Genomic DNA, 26,070 nt, shown 5'->3' on the forward strand with positions numbered 1-26,070 from the left:
TAGAGGTAAAAATAAGAAAAAAAGTTCCTATAAACATATATCCATACACGCTTCATTAGCGAGCTATACAGGGTGAAAGATTTCGCCCGGAATTCAGTTCCTCTGGTGAAGTACACCGATGCTGAATTGTTTGGGGACTAGTTTTTGAAAAACTTATGCTGGATTCATATGGAAAAATATCTGAAAAATTGAATAAAACTAGTCTGGAATCTGTAGTGTAAGAAGTTTTTGAGAAAAAAGTTGAAATATGCAAAAAATCTAAGTAGAAAAACACAGACTTCTACGTTTGATGCCCAATAACTTTCTTTAATGACCAGTAAACAAATAATTTTTTCCAATAAAAATTGTAGAGAATTTAATTCTGAAGAAAATGATGTAAGCTGTGTGAACTAAATTTAAATAAAAGTTGGATAAAATGTATTCTTATGTAGTACATTAAACCACAAAATTTGCTGTTTTATGAGGAGAGAACTAATAACTCATAGGTTGTAGCTGATTGCAAATAGAACATTGATTTTAAGAACAGCTGTTCCAAAACAGCTGATTTATTTTGTTCTAAATAAAAAAATATTTAAAAGAAATTATCAGCTAAAAAATTGCATGGTTGCCTGTAAAGTCGGTATACAGGCGAAAGTTTTACATGACAACGACTTTGAGTGGTAAAATAATTTTAATGTGGATATTCATTCGTATAGTAGGAAGAAGGATGAAATAATAACTCACAATGAGAGTGAGTGAGAGGCCCGCGTCCCTTCCACTCGGGCATGGTTAGCCCGCGCCCACCTAAGAGCGAGAGAGACAACCATTGACTTGACATTTTGAATTAGTGGCGCAGTCGCAGGAGATTGCTTGCGGCGCCTGCGCAGGTTGACTGCTCCATTTCACTCTCTCTCCAGGTGAATGCTTCGGGTTGCTGGGCTTGCTGCTGCGAGCGTTGCTCGCCACTGCTCCGATTCGTGCTCTTTCCAGACGACTGTGAACCGAAACGAACGCTCTCACTCACTCTCATTGTGAGCGCATAATGTGGGTATGTAACGCAGTTTCTTGAAGTGTCTCCCGGCAAACCAATTTATAAGACGTTGTCACGTCAAAATTATTTTCAGAAATACTTTAGCTCACTGTTGAACAAAAAAACAAACTGTAAGTTAGGCCTACTGTAGCTGTGCTGTGTTTTTTGTTTAACCCATTAACCAGTTATTTGTAACCATTTCACTTTGCTTTTTTGTTAAGTGTTAACTTTTTAAAAAATGGCAGGTAATTTTAGACATTATCCATACTCCAAATTAGCTGACATGCATTTAATGTATGGAATGGAACACTACTGTAATAGTACTGAAGCAAGACGTTTGTATCAAGAGAACTTCCCTAACCGAGTATGTCCAAGTTCAAGGTTTCTGCCACTATTCATCAACGTCTGTCTGAGACAGATTCTTTGATATCCAAAGAGCACATTTATGCAGGCAGACCCCGATCTACTAAGACTGTTGAGTTAGAAGAACAAGTTCTTAATGAAATTTATGAACATCCCGAGAAGAACACATCAACACAAGAGAATTGTCAGTGCAGTTTAATGTCAATCAATCTATTATTTGGAGGATACTAAAATAGCAACTAATACATCCATACCACCTCCAGAAAGTTCGTACTCTATTGCCACAAGACTGTATTCCTCGTGCTGGTATTTGCCAATGGTTTTTAGTAAAACTTGTTTACCCAAACTTTTTAACAACAGTTTTATTTACCGACGAGGCACACTTTACAAGAACAGCTATCGTTAACGTCCACAACTGACATATTTGGACAGTCGAGAATCCTCATGCCATCAATCCCAATCTTCCACAACATCAGTTTTCAGTAAACATTTGGGCAGGAATCATAGGAGATCATCTACTTCTGTTCGAGCTTCCTCCCAGGCTTAATGGCATAATCTACTAGTCTTTTGGTATAAGTTTAATGTCATTTAGATATGCTACTTTCATATAAAAAATAACTTTTCATAAAAAACCGAATATTTTATTTGCAGTCAGCTACAACTTATGAGTTATTAGTTCTTTCCTCATAAAACAGCAAATTTTTGTGGTGTAATGTACTACATAAGAATACATTTTATCCAACTTCTATTTAAATTTTGTTTACACAGCTTACATAATTCTTTTCAGAATTAAATTCTCTACAATTTTTATTGCAAAAAATTATTTGTTTACTGGTCATTAAAGAAAGTTATTGGGCATCAAACGTAGAAGTCTGTGTTTTTCTACTTGAATTTTTTGCATATTTCAACTTTTTTCTCAAAAACTACTCACACTACAGCTTCCAGACTAGTTTTATTCAGTTTTTCAGATATTTTTCCATATGAATCCAGCATAAGTTTTCCAAGAACTAGTCCCCAAACAATTCAGCATTGGTGTATTTCACCAGAGGAACTGAATTCCGGGCGAAATCTTTCACCCTGTATAGCTCGCTAATGAAGCGTTTATGGATATATGTTTATGAGAACTTTTTTTCTTATTTTTACCTCTACTATCACGTATTAAATTATTTTACCATAATTATGAATCACCCTGTATATGTGGTTGAGTGTATAGTTGAATGGCACAACACAAATAGTAGGTTGAATTCAAGTGCAATAGCACTATTCAAAGATCTAAAGTGAGAACTAACCTTAACAAGCTAGTAAGGTAAGCTAGTGGAATTCGTAATTATGTATGGCAAATCACGAATCCATAAGTCATGGCACAATAGTTAGGTTTTGACGTTGCAGTTGTCAAATTAAACGTTGTAGAAGGCTTAATTCTTGAGTGAAACTTGAGTTCAGTAAAGTTAACACAATAATATCTCAGCGCTGCAGTTGCTAAAGAATTAATGTTTGAAGAATCAGATGTGAATGTAATAAAACAGTTCAATTGGTGTTGCAGTTGCCAATGAATACTTGAAACTTGAGAGTTCAGTGAAACTAACACAAAAATATATCAGCGCTGCAGTTGAAGCATGAAGAATAAGATGTGAATGTAATAAGCCAGTTCAATTGGCGTTGCAGTTGCCAATAAATACTTGCCGAAATTATTCACACAAAAACGATCAACGATTTTGATGTAAAACATCCTTTCAGCCATTCAAGTCGAGTCATCGCAGGAAGAAGAAACAGTACGAAGAGGTTAGAACAAGTGTGGGGGGGGAAGAAAAAGAACATGAAGAAGAAAGGAGATGCAACAGAGGCGGGAGAAAAACTCAGTCTGCAGAGGTTGGCAATGAACTGTAGCGCGCGCTGTTCAAAAATTTGAAAAAGCCTTCCCAGTTTTAACACATTGAAAACTGTATCAATTTTCTCAACATGTCTGCTGCGAGCTCAGACAGAAGAGCAGTACCCGGTACTCCCCTGTGCTGTACAGAAGTGCAAGATTTGATGTTCGAAGGGCATTCATGTCACAACCCAAGGTTGTTCCCGCAAGTTTCCTGATGATATTTAGCCTTGTCTTCAGTTTATCTCTCAACCCCGTCATGTGTCATTCTGAGTTCGGTTCATGTAAGGTCTGCTGCTTCCATGATGCCTCTCACTGACACCTCAGCTTGCTCGCTCACAAGTAGGTATGATTATTTCAATAATTATAGTAATAATGATTCAGGTATGTTTCTAGCAAATAAGCTCCACTCTTTCAAAAAAACTTTTCGAGGCTGCTCACCTTAACGTCCAATCCCTCAGCTGCCACATTGATAAACTCAGAGCAATCTTCTGTTTTCAGGACTTCAATATAATTGAAATTTCTGAATCATTCTTGAAGCCTAGTATTCCATCAAATTTTGTTGCATCACCTGGATATAATTTTTCCAGAATGATGGATCAAATAAAGCTTGTGGGGGTGTAGCAATTTATGTGAAACATGGTATCAAAAGAGAAGTTTCAATCACATCTAAACAGGAGTGATATGATAGACCATATGTTTTCGTTGTCATTGATTCATTCATAAATATCAAATGTTGTTGATCCGTTACTAGTAGAAAGTCATGTTCAATTTTATTTGATTAAAGCTCTACAAATGAAGAGTTTACTTATTTCAAGGAGTATTGCTCTAGACCAGAGTTCATGCTACTTGAATTATCCTTATCTAGTACTAATAAATTTACTTATTTCAATTTAATCAAATAAAATGCCGACAAAGAAAAAGACAAAAACGATTGAAAACCGTAACTACGAAGAAGATAAGATGGAATCACATATTGACAAGTTTCTCAAGCCAAAGGAATTATCTATCGACCCAGATTCGCCTATGGCAGAGAGAGAGTGGAAACATTGGAAAAAGACGTTCGAAAATTTCTTAGAAGGAACGACAACCAAAGACAAAATGAAAATATTGGTAAACTTCTTATCACCTGCTTTATACGAAATTGTGGAAAGCTATACTTCATATGAAGAAACTATATCCATGTTGGAAGATATGTTCGTTAAACCAAAGAACGAAATTTATGCACGATACTGCCTTGCTAATGCAAAACAACAAATAGGTGAGTCCATTGATCACTACTATTCTGAACTAAAAAGATTAAGCTTATCATGTAACTTCACTAGAGTGTCAGCCGAAGAAAACAAAAACGAGCATATAAGAGATGCTCTTGTTTCAGGGTTATGTTCTATTGAAATTAAAGAGAAACTTTTTCAACAAGGAGATTTGAGTCTACAAGAAACCGTTTCCCAAGCACGTGTTCTTGAATCCGCAAAAACATATGCCGACTCCTTTAAAAGTACTTGTTATACAAACTCTGTTGAAGAAAATAAAAACATAAGCTTGAGTGAATCTTTCTCAGATGTTAATGCTGTAACCCAAAATCGACAGGCAATTGTAGAGAAATCCGTTCAATGCCAACGTTGCGGATATAAAAACACTCAAATTCTCAAGAATGTCCTGCAATAGGAAAGACTTGTCATAAATGTTCCCGAATTGGACACTTTTCCCATGTGTGTAAAAGTAAAACGCTCAAAGAAAAACTAACTACGTCAACTATTACTGCAGCTGGTATAGCCAGTAATCTTTCTAAAGCTACAATTATTGTTTCGGTGAATGGAATAAATACACCAGCTCTTATTGATACCGGAAGTGTTGCCAGTTTTATTGATGAAAAATTTGCAAAAACAAATAAATTTAAAACTGCATCAGATTCTTGTTTTATAAGATTTGCATCTGTTCAACATAACACCGCTACAAAAGCATGTGTTTATAGCAATATTGTGTACAAAGGAAATGAATACAACAATATTAAACTCTTGGTATTAAAAGAATGCTGTTGCAATGTGATACTTGGTCACGATTTTTTGATGAATCACTCTACAATAAGTTTAGCATTCAATGGTAATAAACAGCCTCTTGTAATAGATAATAATTCTACAACCACACCACCCTTGAAAGATTGCCTCTTGGTGGAGGCCATGATAAAACCATGTTCCCTTTTCAATGACTTGACTCCCGATTGCCACCCAATAACTACCCGATCCAGAAGACACCCACAAGATGACTATGAATTCATGAAGAATGAGGTCAATCGCCTCCTTACAGAAGGAATAATTGAGGAAAGCCAGTCCAGTTGGCGTGCCCAGCCTTTCATTGTAACCAATGGACAGAAGAAACGAATGGTCATAGACTATTCACAGACTATTAATAAATTCACAAATTTAGACGCATACCCTCTCCCATTGATCGAAGATCTTGTAAACACAATTGCCAAGTACAACATTTTTAGTACTGTAGATTTCAAGTCAGCTTACCATCAAATACCGATTCTTGAGAATGAACGACATTACACTGCCTTTGAAGTAGGCCGAAAACTTTATCAGTTCAAACGAATACCATTCGGAGTAACCAATGGAGTAGCTGCCTTCCAACGTACAATAAACGGACTTATAGAAAGAGAGAATTTGAACGACTGCTTTGCCTATTTGGATGATGTTGTCATTTGCGGTTCAGATCAAGAAGAACATGACAGAAATCTTAAGAAATTTCAACAAGTAATTGAATTGTATGGCTTGACTATAAATGAAGAAAAATGTAAATTTTCAAAAAAATCATTGAAGTTCCTTGGGTATGAGATAAAACATGGAGAAATTAAACCTGACCCAGAACGCCTTGCACCACTCATGAACTTTCCACCCCCAAGAAATGCTAAAGAAATGAAACGACTCATGGGATTACTGGCTCATTACTCCCGATGGATTAAAAACTTTTCTCAAAAGATTCACCCCCTTGTCCACATACAGAAATTCCCTCTATCTCAAGATCAGATGGAAACTTTGGAATTGTTGAAAAATGAAATTGCTTCCGCGGTACTGCTCTTTGTTGATGAAAATGTACCATTCATAATTGAGACAGATGCATCAGATTTTGCAATTGGTGCAACATTAACACAAAATTCTCGACCAGTAGCCTTTTTCTCACGAACTTTGTCCCAAAGTGAAACCAGGCATTCAGCTGTTGAGAAAGAAGCCTATGCCATTGTGGAGTCTATAAGAAAATGGAGACACTATTTACTACGAAAACAATTCACTTTGATCACTGACCAAAAATCAGTCACATTCATGTTTGGCACTCAACACAATAGAAAAATAAAAAATGAAAAGATACAAAGGTGGCGCCTAGAATTATCTGAATACAAATTCAACATAGTCTACAGACCTGGAAAAGAAAATGCACCAGCTGATGCACTCTCTCGTATATGTATTACAGCAGGTTGTTCAACATTGAACTCAGCTTTGGCAAAATACCATGATGAACTTTGTCACCCTGGTGTAACTCGTTTCTACCACTGGCTCAGAATGAAAAATCTCCCCTATACTGTAGATGATGTAAGGAAAATTTGCTCCAATTGTGCAATTTGCTCTGAAATAATCTAAGGAAAATTTGCTCCAATTGTGCAATTTGCTCTGAAATAAAACCACAGTATATGAAGACAAAAGGGAAATCTCATAAAGGCAACAAAACCTTTTGAACGAATTAATATGGACTTCAAAGGACCCGTACAATCAAAAACAAGAAATAAATACCTACTGGTGATGGTTGATGAGTACTCAAGATTCCCTTTTGTATTTCCTTGTCCAGACATGACTGCGAGAACAGTCATAAATTGCCTGGTCTCATTTAATATCAATGTTTGGCCTTCCAAGCTATATTCACACAGACAGAGGAACATCCTTCATGTCAACTGAGTTGAAGAGCTTTCTTGGCTCAAAAGGGATAGCAACTAGTAGATCAACGCCTTACAATCCGAGAGGGAATGGTCAAGTAGAGCGATATAATGGAATTATATGGAAAGCAATAACACTAGCTCTAAGATCACGAGGACTTGATTCAAATCGATGGGAGGAAGTGTTGCCTGATGCACTTCACTCTATTCGATCTCTTTTGTGTACTACAACAAATTGCACCCCTCATGAACGAATGTTCCTACACATGAGATCCTCAACAAATGGACAGTCACTACCATCTTGGCTAATGAGCCCAGGACCAGTTTGGCTGAAGAAAATGAACCGAAATTCAAAGCAAGATTCATCAGTAGAAGAAGTTGAATTGATTGAGGCAAACCCAGAGTATGCTCACATTCGTCGCCCTGATGGACAAGAGTCCACTGTGTCGCTCCGTCATCTTGCCCCTAAGATAACACGAAAATCTAGCCGGGTAGAATGATATGATAAACCATATGTTTTCGTTGTCATTGATTCATTCATAAATATCAAATGTTGTTGATCCGTTACTAGTAGAAAGTCATGTTCAATTTTATTTGATTAAAGCTCTACAAATGAAGAGTTTACTTATTTCAAGGAGTATTGCTCTAGACCAGAGTTCATGCTACTTGAATTATCCTTATCTAGTACTAATAAATAAATTGTTGGTACCTGTTATCGAAAATAGGTCATTTTACAGATTTCGAAAATGCCTTGCTTTTTCTTATACCTTGTTATAACCATATACTAGTTATGAGGGATATGAACACCGACTTGAACATGACAAATCGTAGCTTTGACTACTTTCAACTGACTACAATTTTCCAATGCCTAAGCATGACTATTTGTCCTCTCGATCCAACTCATCATACTCATGAATCAGACACACTCATTGACCTTCTCACTGTTAGTGATCCCAACGAGGTTGTTTGAAAAGGCCAAATCCCAGTCCCAGATATTTCTGGACATGATTTGATCTACTGTGTACTTTTCCATAAGATACCTAAGCCAGAACAGGTAAATATCACTTATAGAGACTTCAAAAACTTTGATGAAGCCGCCTTCCTGACTGATGTGGCTCAGACTCCATGGCATCAAGTTGAAGCATTACCCTCAGTTGATGACATGGTCAAGACTTTCGAGAATTGGACTTTGACTTTGTATGACAAACATGCACCTTATGTGACAAGGAGGATTAATAGAAAACTATGATCACTGTGGATGACTGAAGACATACTTAAGATGATGGGACGTAGAGACAAAGCACATAGAAAATTTAAAAATACATTTGACTTGGACAGTTTAATAGAGTATAGGAGCCTTAGAAATAGAGTTAAACAGGAATTAAGGAACTCAAAGATTAGGTACTTGAATTCGTTCATGACAAACAATAGACAAGACTCTAAATCACTTTTGCAGGGAATAAAAGAATTCGGGCTTGGCAAACAGAAATCGAATCCCCAAATTGACTTACCATTGAACAATATAAATGACCATTTCGTTTCACACTCCAACCAATGCGACAAAGTTGTCATTGCTAATCATATCAATGATTTTGAAGAGCAGGTCTCAAACTTACATATACAAATTACTGATCAATTTCATTTCCATCAAATCTCAGAAGAAGACACTTTCAAAGTAATTCAACATATTCATAGTAATGCTATGGGTGTAGACAAAATTCCTTTTAAACTTATCAAGAAGATGTTATTTGCTGTTTCACCAACCATTACATACATTTTCAACAAGTCACTTGAAGAAGGCAATTCCCTTGAAAACTGGAAGTTTGCTCTGGTTCGCCCTCTAAATAAAGTTCCATCATCCAATAAAGTTACGAATTTTATACCAATCAGTATTCTACCTGAATTATCCAAAGTGCTAGAAAAACTCATTCATGCTCAAGTTGTAGAATTTCTAGACAACAATAGTAAGCTTCATAACTTTTAATCAGGCTTTAGGAAATTCCATTCAACTGAGACAGCTCTGCTTCATGTCACTGATGATATAACATTAGTTATGGACAAAAGAAAATGCACCATCCTCACTCTAGATCAAAGTATTTTTCAAATAGTCAAGCTTGTTAGAGATATCTTGAAATACGGTAGTCCGAACTATTTTAAAGATGATTTCAAATTTGTCTCTGAAGGTAGGAGGATAGATGCTTCACATACTAGAACCGGAGGAAGGATACCCAATCATCAAACTTCTATTTTCACAAAATCCTTTCTAGTTAGTGCTTGTTGAGCATGGAATGCACTTCCCGTTACTATCAGGTCCATCAAGAGCCGAGAGAGCTTCATCCTGACTTTAAGAAAATATCTTTTGGAACAAATAACTGAAACTGTCCAGCCCTAGAAGATCACATGACAACCATCCCTCACCCATCCCAAAAATACAAACCTATAAACCTGTTATAGAATAAATTGTATATATATATATATATATATATATATATATATTATTTCAACTCATGTTATTCCAATTATCCACTGCATACTGCTGTATATTACTGAAAGTTGATTACCCTGATCTACTTTCAGCCTACTCCATTTTAATAATCAATGATTTGATCTTACTTACTTATATAATTATTTTACTTTATCTATTCTCTGTTATTTTCTCTTAAATCTTCATATAAATTAAAACTTTAACAATATTTTCATATTAAGATAAATCCTTAGTTGAATTAATGAAATTAACCTTTTGGTAGATAGTTATTAGTGAGAAGGATACTTTGAATATTCTTTCCAAAGAATGGACATTGATATGTTCACAGCTCTGCCAATTTATGTAGATGCATAACAATATTATCTATTTTATCTATAGTTATTACAAATTGCTTTTTTCCATATCATATACAGCTCAATAATTATTTTCTTAGTTCATTTTTTGTAAATTCATCTATAATTTTGCTGTATTGTATGCTATTGTATATGAGTGTATAAGCCAGTATTATATTGTAATCTACATAAATAAAGTACTCAATCAATCAATCAAACCCCTGTAGATGTTGTCGATATGTGAGGGATCTATTGAGTCTGACTCCTAGGTAATATGGAGCTTCCTGATGATATATTCTTTTGCCACATAACCTGAGATCAATTATCTTTTTTGCATGCTGGTTACTGAGATAGAATATTGTTGAGACAGTGGTTCGGCTTCAAGAACCACTGCTGGAAGTATTCTGCCATTATCTCTAAATCCTCATCCAACACAATTTGGAGCTGTTCAAAATTTTGTCCTTGAGAAACAAGCCCAATGTCATCGGCATGAATAAACTCACGTGATTGAGTAACAGACAGGTCTGCAGTGTAATCATTGAACAAAATGGGTGAAAGAACCGATCCTTGAGGTAAACAAACCATTTTGTAATCTGTTTATAGTGCCAAGTTTACCATAAAGAGACACTTTGCATGTACAGTCTCTCAATATAGCTCCAAAGATATTGACGGTTTCCTTGCATTCCAGGATCCTTGCTGAATTCAGAAGAAGACCAGATCCCCACACTGTGTCATATGCTGCACTAAGGTCTAGAAATACGGCTCCTGATTCAAGGTTTCTCTCAAACTCATGTTCAATGTAAGTTGTGAGCCCCAATACTTGTTCCTCACAACTCCTACCCTCCCTGAAACCAGCCTGCTCCTCTAGCAAACATTTATCCATTCTGCTCCCGACTCTTGTCAACAGGACTCGTTCAAAAAGTTTGTACACAACTGACAACAGGGCTATTGTTCTATAGCTTTTCGGGTCTCTTTGATCTTTTCCTGGCTTCAATACTGTTACGACCTTTGTTTGTTTCCAGGATTTGGGGAGCTCGGCTCCAACCATTACTTCAGGAAAATACTTTGAGAGCAACATAATAGCTTTTGGTCTCAAATTCTTGATAAACTCAGGCAGAAATCCATCAACTCCTGGTGCTCTATTGCCTTTCATCTTTTTAATGGCAGCTATAATCTCTTCAGAACTTACCAACTCAGCCAAAAAGGATTGTTGCATGCCGTTTTTCAGCTCCTTCTGTAATTCAAGCTTCATTTGAGCTTTCAGCTTTGGGGGCACATCCATATTACCATTTTCCTGGAAGATGTCAGCTATCTGATCAGGAGTCACATCCGCTCTTTTCATGGATCTTGTGTTCCCACTCAGCATTCGGAATAAACTCCATGATTCTCTGCTGGAGTGAGTGAAATCAAGACTCTGCATTGATTCCATCCAACGGTTGTGTCTTCCTTCATCCAATTTCTTCATCAGGCTATTGGCAAGCTCATCAGTTGATGAAACTCTATATTCAGCCAGTAAACCATCACATTCTGCATTCCAACATGGGACATAATTCTTTCTTTGGCCTCTTGGGAAAGATCTCTTTGCAGCCATGAAAAGCAGTCTACTGAACTTTTTATAGTTTGGTATGTTGATAGGGATTCTGGATACTGTTTTTTCCACTTCTGCAGTAAACTTTGCCCAAACTGCCTTACAGAGATTTCACCTCGGAAGTTCAGGATTTTGAACACATGGCAAACTCATGCCAATCTCTAAAACCACCATGCTATGTTGACTTCTAGGGAATCTTTATTCAACTGATTTTGTCACATGCAAAGGTCTACCTTCCCTATTACATGACACAAAGCACAGATCTGGAGTGGTAGAAGTTCCCATCTGTCAGAATGAAAAGTACTGCCTTGTTTAGCATCATATTCCAAATGACAATCATTTACTCCAGCCCATCGAACCAGACTCTCACCATCCCTGTTTTCAGTTCTGTAGCCCCACAGAGGGCTATGAGAGTTGAAATCGCCAGCATATCATATGCACGGATGTGCTGCAGGAGGGAGGGCAGGGCTCTCCCATTCTTCCCCAGGTGGTTTGTACACATTGAATATACTCAGTCCTCCGTATGCTATGCCTATGGCATGACTATCCCAATTTAAACCACTACAATGAGAAGCAATATTCGATGTAACAAATGTGGCAATTCCATGCTTATCATGATTTAAACTGTTAAGTTTAAGTGTATAGCCAGGAATCTTCAGCTTGTTATCCATATTCGCTGCTACATGTGTTTCTTGATTCAGTATGTCAATTTTGAGATCTTTACTCATTTTTCCACAAATTTCTCCTTTAGCTCTTGTCATGCCCTCAATATTAAGCTGTGCTATTCTAAGTGAGTAACTATCTGGATTGCCCTGAATTTTTGTAGTTAATCACTTCTTCAATTGCAAAAACCGATGAAATACTTTTTTCATGTTGAAGATATAATAATAAAGCCCAATATATATATAATAAAGCCTGATATATATAATATTCATACCAAGTATGAACTGTGATATACACTTGTAATTTTTAAAGTTATTTCCCAAAAAGTAATAAAAGAATAATCCATTTTCATGTAACAGAGGTCTGTTTTATATTTTCTAGATAAGATCCGATATGAGACTCGTCATCTCTCAATAATTTACGCCTGTTCCTTGTTTTATGGTACCGATAGTTTTGAAAAAATTACTCTATTCATTTTTCATACAAGTGATAATAAACTTGATTTTGTGATTCTAAATTGTAATTTTATGTTCCCACAGCTGTGCGAGCTAGATTGAAACGTATCAAAAGACTACATTTGACTTGCAAGAAATCCAAAGTACTGAAAGGTGGCAAGCAAAGCGTTTCAAGAGCGAAGCTGAAAAGGTCAGTCCTTGTGCTGGGGTCTGACGATGCATGTTGTGAGGATAAGGCCAAGTCCAGTAGGAGACAAATGTTTCTTGTCATGGGTGTATACAGCAACAAAGATAGAGACATCACTCTCACTCCCACCTTTATAATGCCATGGCTTGCCAAACAATCGAATGTGAGTATTTGATTATTATACGATTAATAATTAATCTCAATGATTATTTGAGATCAGCCTATAACTATAGTTAAAAGAGAATTTTTAAAAATTATTTAGTAGTTAATACTGTTAATAACAAGGAGTTGATTGGCTCCGTGATCGCTGATATCTTATCGCTCAGGTAAGTTAAGAGGCATGCGTCTGCTACTCCAGTTGGACTTTGGACAGATGGTCAAGTGCATGGGGAGCTGACTTGCTTAATATCATTCATGAGTTTCAAAAATATTTCTCGCCGATAAGCTGTTAGTCCACTCATCTCTTATCATCATCATCCTTCTCATTACCCACGAACAAGCCTAGAGCGTACCACCCTGCTAAGAAATAAATGCTAGAAAATTATTCAAAGTCTGATATGAGTCCACGAGTTCGCTAATTCTTGATTTAATTTTAGCTGTGAACGAATAACAAGCCGACAAGACTGAAAATTATAAGGCTCAGTACTGCTTGCGGAATTGAATTTAGGATTGCCAGAATTTGTATACTACTTACTTATACTTTTCAAATTTTAAAAGACCAGGTCGCTATAGAAGGCCCACTACCTCAATAATTATATGTGTGAAATCTTTGAAAAAATCACCTTCACAATCCGCATACATCTCAATATCTTGATAACAACTGGAACATGAATTCCTCGATTACTCTTGATCATGATTACTGAACATGCCAGACTGACTGTGGGTCATATGATTGTAGAATAGGGTCCTTGGTCTAAACATTTCAAAGTAAAGCCTAGTTAATAAAAAATTGCCGCCACTTTATTCAATACTCTATGGCCCAGTTGCACAAAATTTCAATCATGATTAAATGCCACGAGAACCAGTCAGATAAGGCTTTTTGTGAAAGAAAATTCTCTGATTGGTTCATGTGACACATAATTACAGTTAAAATTTAATAGGCTTTTGTGCAACCGATCCTATAACTGGTTCACTCTAATAACCATTCAATAATCACTCAAGTTCAACTACGGTAGTCTGCTAAAAACTCGATATATATGGCATCACCAATAACCATCCATTTGTGTGTGGACCAGGTAGGTTAACATATTTTTTCGAATTATTAATAAAACCTGCACATATATATATAGGAGCTGTGCAGAAAACTGTACCTCACTCAGTACTTGGTGAGGTTAGTGAGGTAACTGTACCTATAGGAGTGTACTTGGTCGCTTCTTACTTTTGTTGTGTTCAATGAGCTCTAAATAAAGTATTCAATTTACAAAAACGATGATTTTCTAAAAATAAAGTGGATTGAAACTTTCAATATGTGTCTACAATATCAATAGTATTTGTAATATCAGTAACTGTGATATTATTAATATACCTATAACATGGTATATGATAATCCTGTAACAGGGTAATTGATTGAGTTGAAGTTTAAGGTCCTAAAATACCTATCAATAGTGAAAAGTAGAAAGTACCTATTAAAATAGGTAACGAATAACTATTGCCGATCCATTCACTCAATGCATTCTTGATTATGCATTTATTATTATTGGAGTCTCTCTATAAATAACTCCACCCAGAATCCTATATCAATCTTTACATTCATTCTGTGTTTTTCTGTACGATGTAAAAGGTGAATAGCATGAAAAATCATGTATGTTTTATTTTGTACATCCTACTAGTAGAGGTAGTAGTGAATATTATATTATTTTTATTTTAATTCTCTGTGTATTCATCATATTAACCACCCTCAATCACCAGCTAGTTTACAAAAGATATACTCTTGTTATAATAATAATAATAACTGCCGTGCTACCAATTTCTCCTAAATAGGTTGGATAGCATTTCACACCTATTAACCTACAGGAAGTTATCGGCTCCAAAATGGTAGATTCTTGATAAACTATGAATGGATCTATCGCCTATGAATGAGAAATCCAGTTTTCAGAGCAAACCAACTTATAATCTTCAGAAGAATTTTGGCAATATACAACACAAATCCACAAAATAATACCTTACACACTTAAGAATCTAACATCATTACAGGCTAAATACTTATCCATTTTATATAGTTGAAAAACAATGGCTATAGGCTTGTGAACACACAAAACAATTTTAGACAAAATTAGAACACCATAAAACTGTTCAAAACTCAATTTAAAACATTAAAAATTCACTTAAACAGAAAAATATTCAGAGAACACAAAACCAGAACACATAGCCAGTCACCATTTTTTAGAGAGAGCCTAACAAGTACAAAGCAAAGCCCAACCTCAAAATCAGTGTCGACGTCATGAACACATCACCGATATTAAATTCCAAAAAAAAAACATAAATTACAAGTTTAGAATTTACATTATACATTTGTTCTCAATAAAACTTTATTTCGAAACTGTTATTTTAAATTTATATATATCCTCTATATTTATAATGATCTATTTATCTGTTAATTATGTTAACTCTGTTTTGGTGATACCATGGAATGTGCAACACAATTATTTACGATGAATTCTCAGTTAAAAAGTTGTCCGCATATCGATTACTATGATATTTATTATCAAGTATTATAGATCTCGAATTGAAGATTCAATTTTAATCGAGAAAAAATGTAATATTACAAATACCCCCTCTTGACATAAAAAATTTTACTGTTTGAAAATTTGAAGAAAAAATTACATTGAAACAAATGGAAATTGTTGAAATTAAATTCGAGAACAGTAACAATTTTTCTATAAAAACATTACATGTCATCCTATAATATTGAAAATTATTATAAAAATTCATCAATAGCATTTGTTATACGTTTCCAAACAATATTTCAAAGTATAGAATATCAAAATTACTTTTGATTTAGCTTTATAATCTAAAGGAAAATATCTCAACAGAAAGTTTAATATATTTAAAGAATAGTTTTTTGAATTTAATAGATAGAAAAATTCAATTTTTTATTGCATAAAAAAATTTAGTATGTTGAATAAAAGAATTTTTTTTAAATGAATTGATGAATTGATACATTTAATTTTCACATAAAATTTCAATAAATCAAAAAATGTTCATTTCTTTCACTATTGACGCGGTTGATTTTATCGATGCAAATTTTGGAAAACAGTCCATTAAGGCACTCAGTATGAATTTCAGTTAAGTGTGACTCCAGTGTGATGACATCAGTGTTGGGCTGATCCGAATACTCGTAGTGTTGGGCTGATACTTGTAGTCGACTGATGCATACCAAACTCGATACAGGTGACATCTCAGTTAGCATTGCCTCATGCTTGTAGTAGATGGCTGCATACCAAACTCAATACAGGTGACATCTCAGTTAGCATTGCCTCATGCTTGTAGTAGATGGCTGCATACCAAACTCAATACAGGTGACATCTCAGTTAGCATTGCCTCATGCTTGTAGTAGACGGCTGCATACCAAACTTGATACATAGTCACGTAAATTTTGTATCATATAATTATACAATGTACATTTCAGGCTTGAAATTTGTTTTTTGGAAAAGAGATAGACGCTGCATACAGGATTAACTTAGGTGAGGATTAATTTAGGTAAGGTTTGGTTTTTTTTTTATATTTTCAGCTTTCAAGGTTTAGAGTTCTGCATACAGGAATAATTTAGGAGAGGATTTTTTTAATCAATTCTTTCATGATATTGTGACTGTTATTCTGAATTTAAAGTTGTGAATGTGAACATGGATGGCAATTACCTCCAGGTAATGTGGTAGTGTTGAAGTTTGAGTTACATGGTCAGCAATAGGCGTTGGCATTGTCATTGGCATATGCATTGGTGTCAGCATTGGCATTGGCATTGTCGTAGGCATTGGCATCAACATTGGCCAATATCTACGTTGGCATTGGTGTAGACATCAGAGCAGATATTGGCGTTGATATTGGCATAGGCATCAGCATAGATATTGGCATAGTTATTGGTGTAGATATCAGTGTAGATATTGGCATTGGCATCAGGACAGGCATCGACGTAGACATCAACGTAGATATTGGCGTTGGCATTGGTGTAGACATCAGAGCAGATATTGGCATTGATATTGGCATAGGCATCAGCATCAATATTGGCGTAGGCATTGGTGTAGATATCAGCATAGATATTGGCATTGACATTTGTGTAGATATCAGCGTAGATATTGGCATTGGCATTTGTATAGATATCAGCGTAGATATTGGCATTGATAGTCAATTAATGAGTCACACTAGTTCGAAAATCACACAAATGTTCTTAACACTCTTCATGACATTCACTTGTTGTTGATTTCGAGATTCACGTGATAATTATTTCGATGTTAATGTCCACGCTGTACCTGTTATCTTGAAAATGCTTATAAACTAAAAAGAAGATTTTGATTAGGCTACCAATACAATCTAATACACATGAAAATTATTTACAAGTATATAATCAATATAAAAATGGAATTTGTTAACATCTTATTATACAGTCAGCAATACATAAATTGTGAAATTTGGAGACATCAATTACAAAATTTTAATAAAAAAATATAATTTCATTTCCATTTATTCACTGTTCAAATATTTTATGAAAAGCAAATTATTCAATATTATTAATCATCGTTTATTGGATACTATAGTTTATTTCGACTTTCCAATGTTCTAAACACAAACTACATTTCATGACAAAACTTTACTATCAATCATTAAACAAGAAATCATTCAAAACATCAATAATATTTTGCTTCAAAGGCAATCAATATTCATAAGTAATAATCTGCATCTATGGCAATCAACATTATTAATCATTATTTTGCATCTATGGCAATCAACATAAGTAATCAACACAAAAAATATTATCTCATTACTGCCTCTCCAAGTCATAACCTCTGTTACTCCTTCTTTAGGCAATAATGGGTTTCCATCTCAAAAAACAATCACATATCTGCAAAATTCTAATCAACAAACCCCACTAAGAATTCTACATACACTCCAGCATCCATTTCAAACGATAATCAATCATATCAAAATTTATAGAACAAACAGTTTTCAAAATTTAGAAAAAGACATCAATTACAAAAACTTTAGAGAAATTTTAATCTTTAACTCATTTCAATTAATAATATGACAATACGTTTTTATTTAATGAAAACATTATTATTCAAGTTAACTTTCATTTATATTGAACATCTCATATATATGGCGACACAATTCATTAATACTTTCAAATTTTGAAGTTTTATTATTATAACAAAAGAATTTATAGATAAGATTAAATTTCAGCATGTTCTAAATTGAACCATTTATTTTTTAAATAATTTCAGAATTTGAAGACTGTATAATAAGTACAAACATTTCAATATTACAATACAAAGACGATCAAGATGGATAATGGGTAAATAAGTTCCCTAAAAAATACAAATAAGAGAAAAAGAAAAATTGAGTAAATAAATTTCCTAAATAATACAAGGAAGAGAAAAATTAATTAGAGCCTATCCTACATGTCAGTACTAAACTTTCATAAGGAAGTGTATTTAATAAAAATATACTACAAATAAAAAAATTGCAAAATGGGTTAACAGCCCAGAAGAAAACTATAACCTAATTACATATGGCTTATGGCACGATATGCAATGAAAGATGAGAAAATGGGACATAATTTGCTCTGAAAAACCTAGTTACCTAATATGATACCTGACAAAAAATAGACATAATTAAAATATGTAATATATGATGAAAAAATATACCGCAAGCAGACAATTATTTACACTACAATATATAGATTTTAGAAAAGTTGAGTTTCATCAACAATTTAAAGATTAGGAAAATAAGCTACTATTTTAGCTTCCAAAATTATTTCAGAAAAAATACAAATTTAAATTACTATGGACAATATTGGTTAAGATATGCATCATAGAAGAAATTTACTGAACATTACACAAAGACAGGAAAGAATCGAAATTTGAAACGATTAAGGGCCAAGAAAAATAGGCTACAGGAAAGAAAAAAGACACAATTATGGACTCTTACCATACACTGTGTAGCGATTATGCTATTCTGAATCCCGGCATAACACAGGATTCCTAATCATAACATAGTGCCAGGGAATACCCTTTCATCATGTGATTCACAGTCATCATCTTGTAAGTAAGCAACTTGAAACAACCTTTGAATACTAACACATCAATGGTGTCTTTGTGCTTTGTTTTCTTCAAGAACATGATTTTATTCATGGGTTCATTTGTTTCAACAAAGCCATTTTGCTTACAAAAGTCAGTCATGTTCACTAGATAATGCTTTGCATACACCTTTTCAATTTTTAGTTGAAAGTTGAAATCATCAACTTGATACAAAGCAAGATTCATTTTGTTTACATTGTTCCTAACCTCTACAGAAACCTGTCTCATGTAAACATTCACTTTATTTACTGTTTTCCTAACTTTCAATTCGGCAATACTACTTTCTTTACTGTTTACTTTCAATAAAGACAACTCCCTACCTACTACATTACTCAATTCTACTATCTCACTAGGATTTACTTTTTCAATAACAGTAACTAGGCCTACATTATCTGAAACTTGAAATAATTGATCTTGTATCCCAACACTACTTATCATCCTGCTTCAATTTGCTTTCATCTTCATGATTATCAATCAATGTTTCATGTGTATCTTTTAATAGACACCTGCTCTAGTCTAATGCTGGCAGATTCTTGCTTCATATCATCAAACCTAGCACTTTGATCTTGTTTCAAATTATCAATCTTAGCATTTTGCTTATCAAACTTAGCATTTTGCTTATCAAACTTAGCATTTTGCTCATCAAATCTAGCATTTAGCTCATCAAACTTTTGTGTTAGGAACGCTATAAGATTCAGATCATTTTTAATGTTTGCCATTTTGTAATATGCAGTGATATCTATTCATTAAAACTTGACCACTCCAGAACTGACCTCCCATTCAGCAGCATACCATTCATAACCTATCAAGACATCAGCCTACTAATAATTTTTCATAACCAGGGATATATTTTGTAGTTTGAGTCCCACACCAGGGCATACCATTTGCCGTGCTACCAATATCTCCTAAATAGGTTGGATAGCATTTCACACCTATTAACCTACAGGAAGTTATCGGCTCCAAAATGGTAGATTCTTGATAAACTATGGATGGATCTATCGCCTATGAATGAGAAATCCAGTTTTCAGAGCAAACCAACTTATAATCTTCAGAAGAATTTTGTCAATATACAACACAAATCCACAAAAATAATACCTTACACGCTTAAGCATCTAACATCATTACAGGCTAAATACTTATCTATTTATATAGTTGAAAAACAATGACTATTGGCTTGTAAACACACAAAACAATTCTAGACAAAATTAGAACACCATAAAACTGTTCAAAACTCAATTTAAAACATCAAAAATTCACTTAAACAGAAAAATATTCAGAGAACACAAAACCAGAACACATAGCCAGCCACCATTTTTTAGAGAGAGCCTAACAAGTACAAAGCAAAGCCCCACCTCAAAATCAGTGTCGACATCATGAACACGTCACCAATATTAAATTCCAAAAAAATTATAAATTACAAGATTAGAATTTACATTTTACATTTGTTTTCAATAAAACTTTATTTCAAACTGTTATTTTAAATTTATATATATCCTCTATATTTATAATGATCTATTTATCTGTTAATTATGTTAACTCTGTTTCGGTGATACCATGGAATGTGCAACACAATTATTTACGATAAATTCTCAGTTAAAAAGTTGTCCGCATATCGATTACTCTGATATTTACTATCAAGTTTTATAGATCTTGCATTGAAGATTTGATTATAATCGAGAAAAAATGTAATATTACAAAACATATTGATAATACATTCTTTACTGTATGATTATTATAAATTTTCAATTATTTTGTCATGAATTTTCAGTTGAATGTTATTTGAATAATAATGGAAACACATAGGGGAGGGTGGGCCACAATGAGACGAAAATCACTTTTCCAATTTTCATAATTGTTTGATTTGACAGAATGCATAGTCCTATAGTCAGATAGTAACTTTATCATTTTCTGCACCTTTTGCTCTTATTGTGATGATCTAATGTAATTTTTAATGTCAATAAAATATGTTTCTATTTACCCTTGCAAGTGTCTCATTGTGGCCCAGTGTTGATATTATCATTGAGACACCTCATGGGCCACATTGGGACATGGTGAAAAAACAAAAATAATGATTATTTTCAAGTTTATTTAGCCTCAGGTAGATATAAAATACTTATTATGATGTTGGGATTCTTTAGTTTAATGATAATAGAATGAAAAACACACGATTTTGTCCATGGAACAACGTCATTTTAAGGACTATGGTTTCTAAAAAGGACTAAGACAATAAGAAGACTTTGAAATCTTCAATTTATATTTATTAACTTGAACTTCAAATTAAATTTATAAAAGGAACGGAGCCTGAAAAAAATGAATTTCAACATTGCTTTACAGGTAAGTTGGCTATAGGAGTATAAATGCCTGGTCTTGTCAACTGTAAACGAACCCAAACAATTTTTCAAGAAAAACTTCATTCACATGGGCTACTTTTTGAATTAATAAAACAATATAAAAATCTTGAAGCACTCTTTATTTTTCAAAAAAAAACTTTAGAATAGTTCAACAACTAGTTTCGGTGATCACACCATCGTCAACCTGACGATCAACCTGAGTCAACCTGACGATAGTGTGATCACCGAAACTAGTTGTTGAACTATTTTAAAGTGTTTAAAAAAATAAAGGGTGCTTCAAGATTTTTATATTGTTTCATTAATTTCTCAAGATTATTAATCTTTATTTGCAGATTTTTGTTTTAAAATGTGTCGTTTTTTTCTTCACCAATATTCAATTGGGCACAATAAGACACGTAAAATCAGTCTCATTGTGGCACAAATCAAAGTGTCTTATTGTGGCCCAGTGTAAATGCCTACATTGAATCGTCTCTGAAACCAGTTTGGAGCCTAAAAAATCTAGTACAAATATATTAAAATGTCACATATGAAACAGGTTTTCATAGCTTAGTACCAAAAATATAGAGACACCATCTTATCTGAGTAGTAACTCACAATTAGAACAAGTGTTATAACAACTTTTGCACTCCAAAAACAGACAAAGTACAACAGACCCCAGTAGAGAGATGGCAGCCATTTGCAAAGTAGATCTATGGATGAATATGAGTTCGAAGATATCCCAGAGTCCAGCACCTGTCGAGCAGCTCTATGATTAAATATTTCTAATGTCTGACAGTGGCCCATGTCTCATTGTGGCCCACCCTCCCCTATTTATTAAACACCATTATTATGCTAAAGCACATCTATATAAATAAAAGCGAAATGGCACTCACTCACTGACTGACTGACTCACTCACTCACTCACTCGCAGAACTAATAATCTACCGGACCAAAAACGTTCAAATTTGGTAGGTATGTTCAGTTGGCCCTTTAGAGGCGCACTAAGAAATCTTTTGGCGATATTTTAACTCTAAGGGTGGTTTTTGAGGGTTTAAAGTTCGTCTTTTAGCATGTATATTTTTCTCATTCCAATATCTTAAAGTTATAATTGAAATGTCCATATGATATGTTAATATAGAACTATAATCTAGAAAGAGTACCTCTTTCAAACAGTTGTTCTGGTAACTAAATTCAAAATTTTGTCAGGTTGGCATTAAGTTGAGTTGACTTTGTATTAGGTTAGCACGAAGTTGAAGATTGAAATCAAGGAGGACGATCCTCCTTGATTGGAATGCATTTATTCCAGACTTCCTAAATACCAATTTATCCAGTACCTTCTAAATACCTATTTGGGAGGTCCTGATTTATCGCGGAAAAATTGATTGGGTACTGCTACTTCAATCAGAGCTATTCCTGAGAATATTATATTACTGGCCGTCCGGCTCGCTTCGCTCGCCATATCCGTTTAGTCTGGACCCCCGACTGGATCGTCCTAACATATGATAAAACATTTCAAATTTGCTAGGTGTGTTCAGTTGCGTCTTTAGAGGCGCAATAAGAACGGATTTGGAAAAATTTCCAAAGATACGCCCAAAATCTGCGTTTTTTAGCGTTTTCTCAGTTTTATCGAGAACAAATAAACAGAAAATGTTCAAATTTACCTCAGAAGCTCAGCTGGGGTGCAATAATGTTGTGTTAGAAGGAATTTGAAATAACGCCAAAGATACGCCCAAAATTAGCATTTTCTCAGCTTTTCTGCGTTTCCTCACCTTTTTCAATAATTTATGGAAATATATTAGAAAAAAATCAGTACACAGGTTTAGCTGAGGTGGAAGAATTTTGTTCGCCAAAGATACGCCGATTTAGTAACAGTTGTTTTTCGAGATCAAATTGACATAATACGTTCAAATTGGGTACAGTGGTTCCGCTGAGGTGTACATGCAGGCGAGCGAAGCGAGTCCGCTGATCTCATTCTTGGACATTCCAGTCGGGGGTCCAGAATTCGGTACTCTGGACCCCCGACTGGATTGTCCAAGAGAGAAATCAGCGGGCTCGCTTCGCTCGCCTGCATGTACACCTCAGCGCAACCTCTGTACCCAATTTGAACGTATTATGTCAATTTGATCTCGAAAAACAAAACCCACTAATCTCATTTTTGGACGATCCAGTTGGGGGTCCAGGGGGTCCCTGGCTATACAGATATGGCGAGCGAAGCGAGACTGACGGCTAGTCACTATTATAAGAATGGTTTCAATCTGGATATTATTGAATTTCATAGACATAGACATATACTAGTTAATAGTATATTGCTTTTATTTTCACTTATTTTTGCTTTTATTTATTACACTCTTATTGCTATTATTTTCTCTTAGTGGGTATCACTGATACATTTTATTCAAACTACATATTATTGTTTTTCATCAATTTCTAATTGAAAGTGACTCATACAGCTTTTCATCGGGGTGATTAGAACTACTTTTTCTTTGTATTTTGTTTTGAAACTCAAAATTTTTGTAATTAATTACTCTTTGCTAATTAGATCGTTTGACTGATTGCGTTGAAATAAATGGAATTTATTTTGATATGTTTTCAAAATGGGGCTGAGATGTCACACGTTTGAAAGGGATCGACACTTTGTATTAACTAAGGATGATCAATTATCACTAATAATTGGAATTAATGATCAGTCATTGCTGGAGTAGATGTTTGGTCTTGAGTCACAGATTATCTAGATCTAGATAATAATAAATTTACCTTATAATATAACTTCAAATTTCAATTGTTCCTCACATACAGGTAGTATTGAAATATCTGTCATTAGTAATTGAAAGAAATTATTGATTGCAGGCGTTCAAGAGAGCAGTCGGAATGTTCAACAAACTCAATTGCACGGACCCAAAAATGTTAGCAGTACAGTCAAATGCTAGTGTTACTGGTATGCAAGAATATTTGAACGATAATAAGCCCAAGCCTAGCAATAAAGTTACTTAGCAAACAGCAAGCAGTCTTTTCCATGAAACAAAATTATCAAGAACAACAGAATAAAAAGTTTACACCAGAAGTAAATACAGTAAATAACAAGAAAGACAGTATATCAACATTGTTTAAAATCTGCCAAGTTATTTTTTAATTACCATTGTCTTCTTTAATACGTACATATTTGTTGTAATTACTAGATAGGTACTATTTCGAATGTGTCTTGAGTAGCCTACAGTAACTTTGTTTGGACTTCTGCACTCCTTCAGAGATAAATCTTAGATCTTTTGCAAGTGTAAAATCATAGTAGAGCTGCCCTCACTGCTGCAACACGAAGAAAAGACATTTTGAATTTCACAGTCAAGTGAATTAAATCACTCCATAAAACATTTTAGTTTCAAACTGGAATTTCTACTTGAACTTCTTCCATTCTAAGTTTTCAAAAAAGTAGGCTAATAATAATAATTTGGATAGATATCTATTGAGTATTAAGTGTCATAATATTATATTTTTGATAAGTTGAATGCTTATAAATAGCCTACAGATGCGTGGGGTTTCAAAAGGCAACAAAAGAGTCTTTAGTCAGGAAATAGAATTAGTTTTGTGTTACATATTCAATAATTATAATAATTATAACATATAATCGTCAAAAACTTTTGTATCAAGCATGAGAAATCACAAAATTTTCATTTACAGTGTTATATTATCACTTAGAGTATATTTGTTTAGTTGAATACTGGAAAAAAATGATGTGGATTTCCAATGCAATACGAATCGATTTAGTCAGAAAAATGTAACTAATTCAGATCTTAGTCAAGTCTAAATCCATGGTTTCATCAATAGGAATTAAAATTTCCTTTTCATTCTTATTTATTTATATGGTTGAATGGCAACAGTGTACATTTACTCAATGGCTACTCATCGGTCTACAGGCAAGAAGGAATACATTCCTGTCCCATTATTTGCTACTCTTCCTGTCAGATCTATTTTTATCTCTCAGAAATTGAAATGAAAATGTTATTTTCTAACGCTCTTAAATCTGCCTAATATGATAACTAGAAATTTGTTTCGAAACTTATTGAACTTTGATAAGAATATTTTCGATGTACTACATATACACGTATATGTAGTTTGGATCAGTGTAGAATCCCATTGCTATTAATTTTCTAGTAGTCATTTAAATTGAAGAAATATATTTTTCTTAACCAAGAAACTGGTTCTGAATTCATTATTTATCAATCCAAGATCTCCAATCTCAATTATATGTTGAAAATTAAAGTTTATTATGGGTTTGAGGTTTGTAGTGATTCTCTCATCTATAGCCTTTAAGAAACTAATAATATTATGAAAAAGGATCGGCTGCTACGGAGGTTCAATTCCTCTTCTAAAAACACAGTGCTCGGTTTCTGTGCATTTATTTCATGTAAGGCAATGTAATTGTAAAGTGAATAAGAATATATGAAAACTGGAGCAGGTAGAGACATAGCCTATACTTCAATGAATATAATTATGTCTTCAAGCTTCAAGCCGAATTGTCTCATATTCTTATTAAACAAGTTTGTTTTATTGGAGAAATCACTTAATTACAGTGTGAGAG

The 26,070-nt window shown here is 34.1% G+C and overlaps 1 protein-coding gene across 4 annotated transcripts in view; it reads left to right on the forward strand.

Moving 5' to 3' along the window:
• The window catches only part of LOC111058326 (secreted frizzled-related protein 5), a 66,267-nt gene extending 40,581 nt beyond the window's left edge, over positions 1–25,686 (forward strand). For 3 of the 4 annotated variants that reach the window (XM_022345840.2, XM_022345841.2, XM_022345839.2), the window contains 2 exons: positions 12,775–13,040; positions 24,345–25,686. In XM_022345840.2, coding sequence (XP_022201532.1) covers positions 12,775–13,040; positions 24,345–24,488 — 410 coding nt within the window. In that variant the 3' untranslated portion in view covers positions 24,489–25,686. The remainder of the gene's footprint in view (positions 1–12,774; positions 13,041–24,344) is intronic. The other variant, XM_022345843.2, reaches the window with a different exon arrangement.
• Positions 25,687–26,070: the final 384 nt, after the last annotated feature.

This window comes from Nilaparvata lugens, chromosome X (assembly GCF_014356525.2).
Source record: "Nilaparvata lugens isolate BPH chromosome X, ASM1435652v1, whole genome shotgun sequence".
Taxonomy (NCBI): domain Eukaryota; kingdom Metazoa; phylum Arthropoda; class Insecta; order Hemiptera; family Delphacidae; genus Nilaparvata; species Nilaparvata lugens.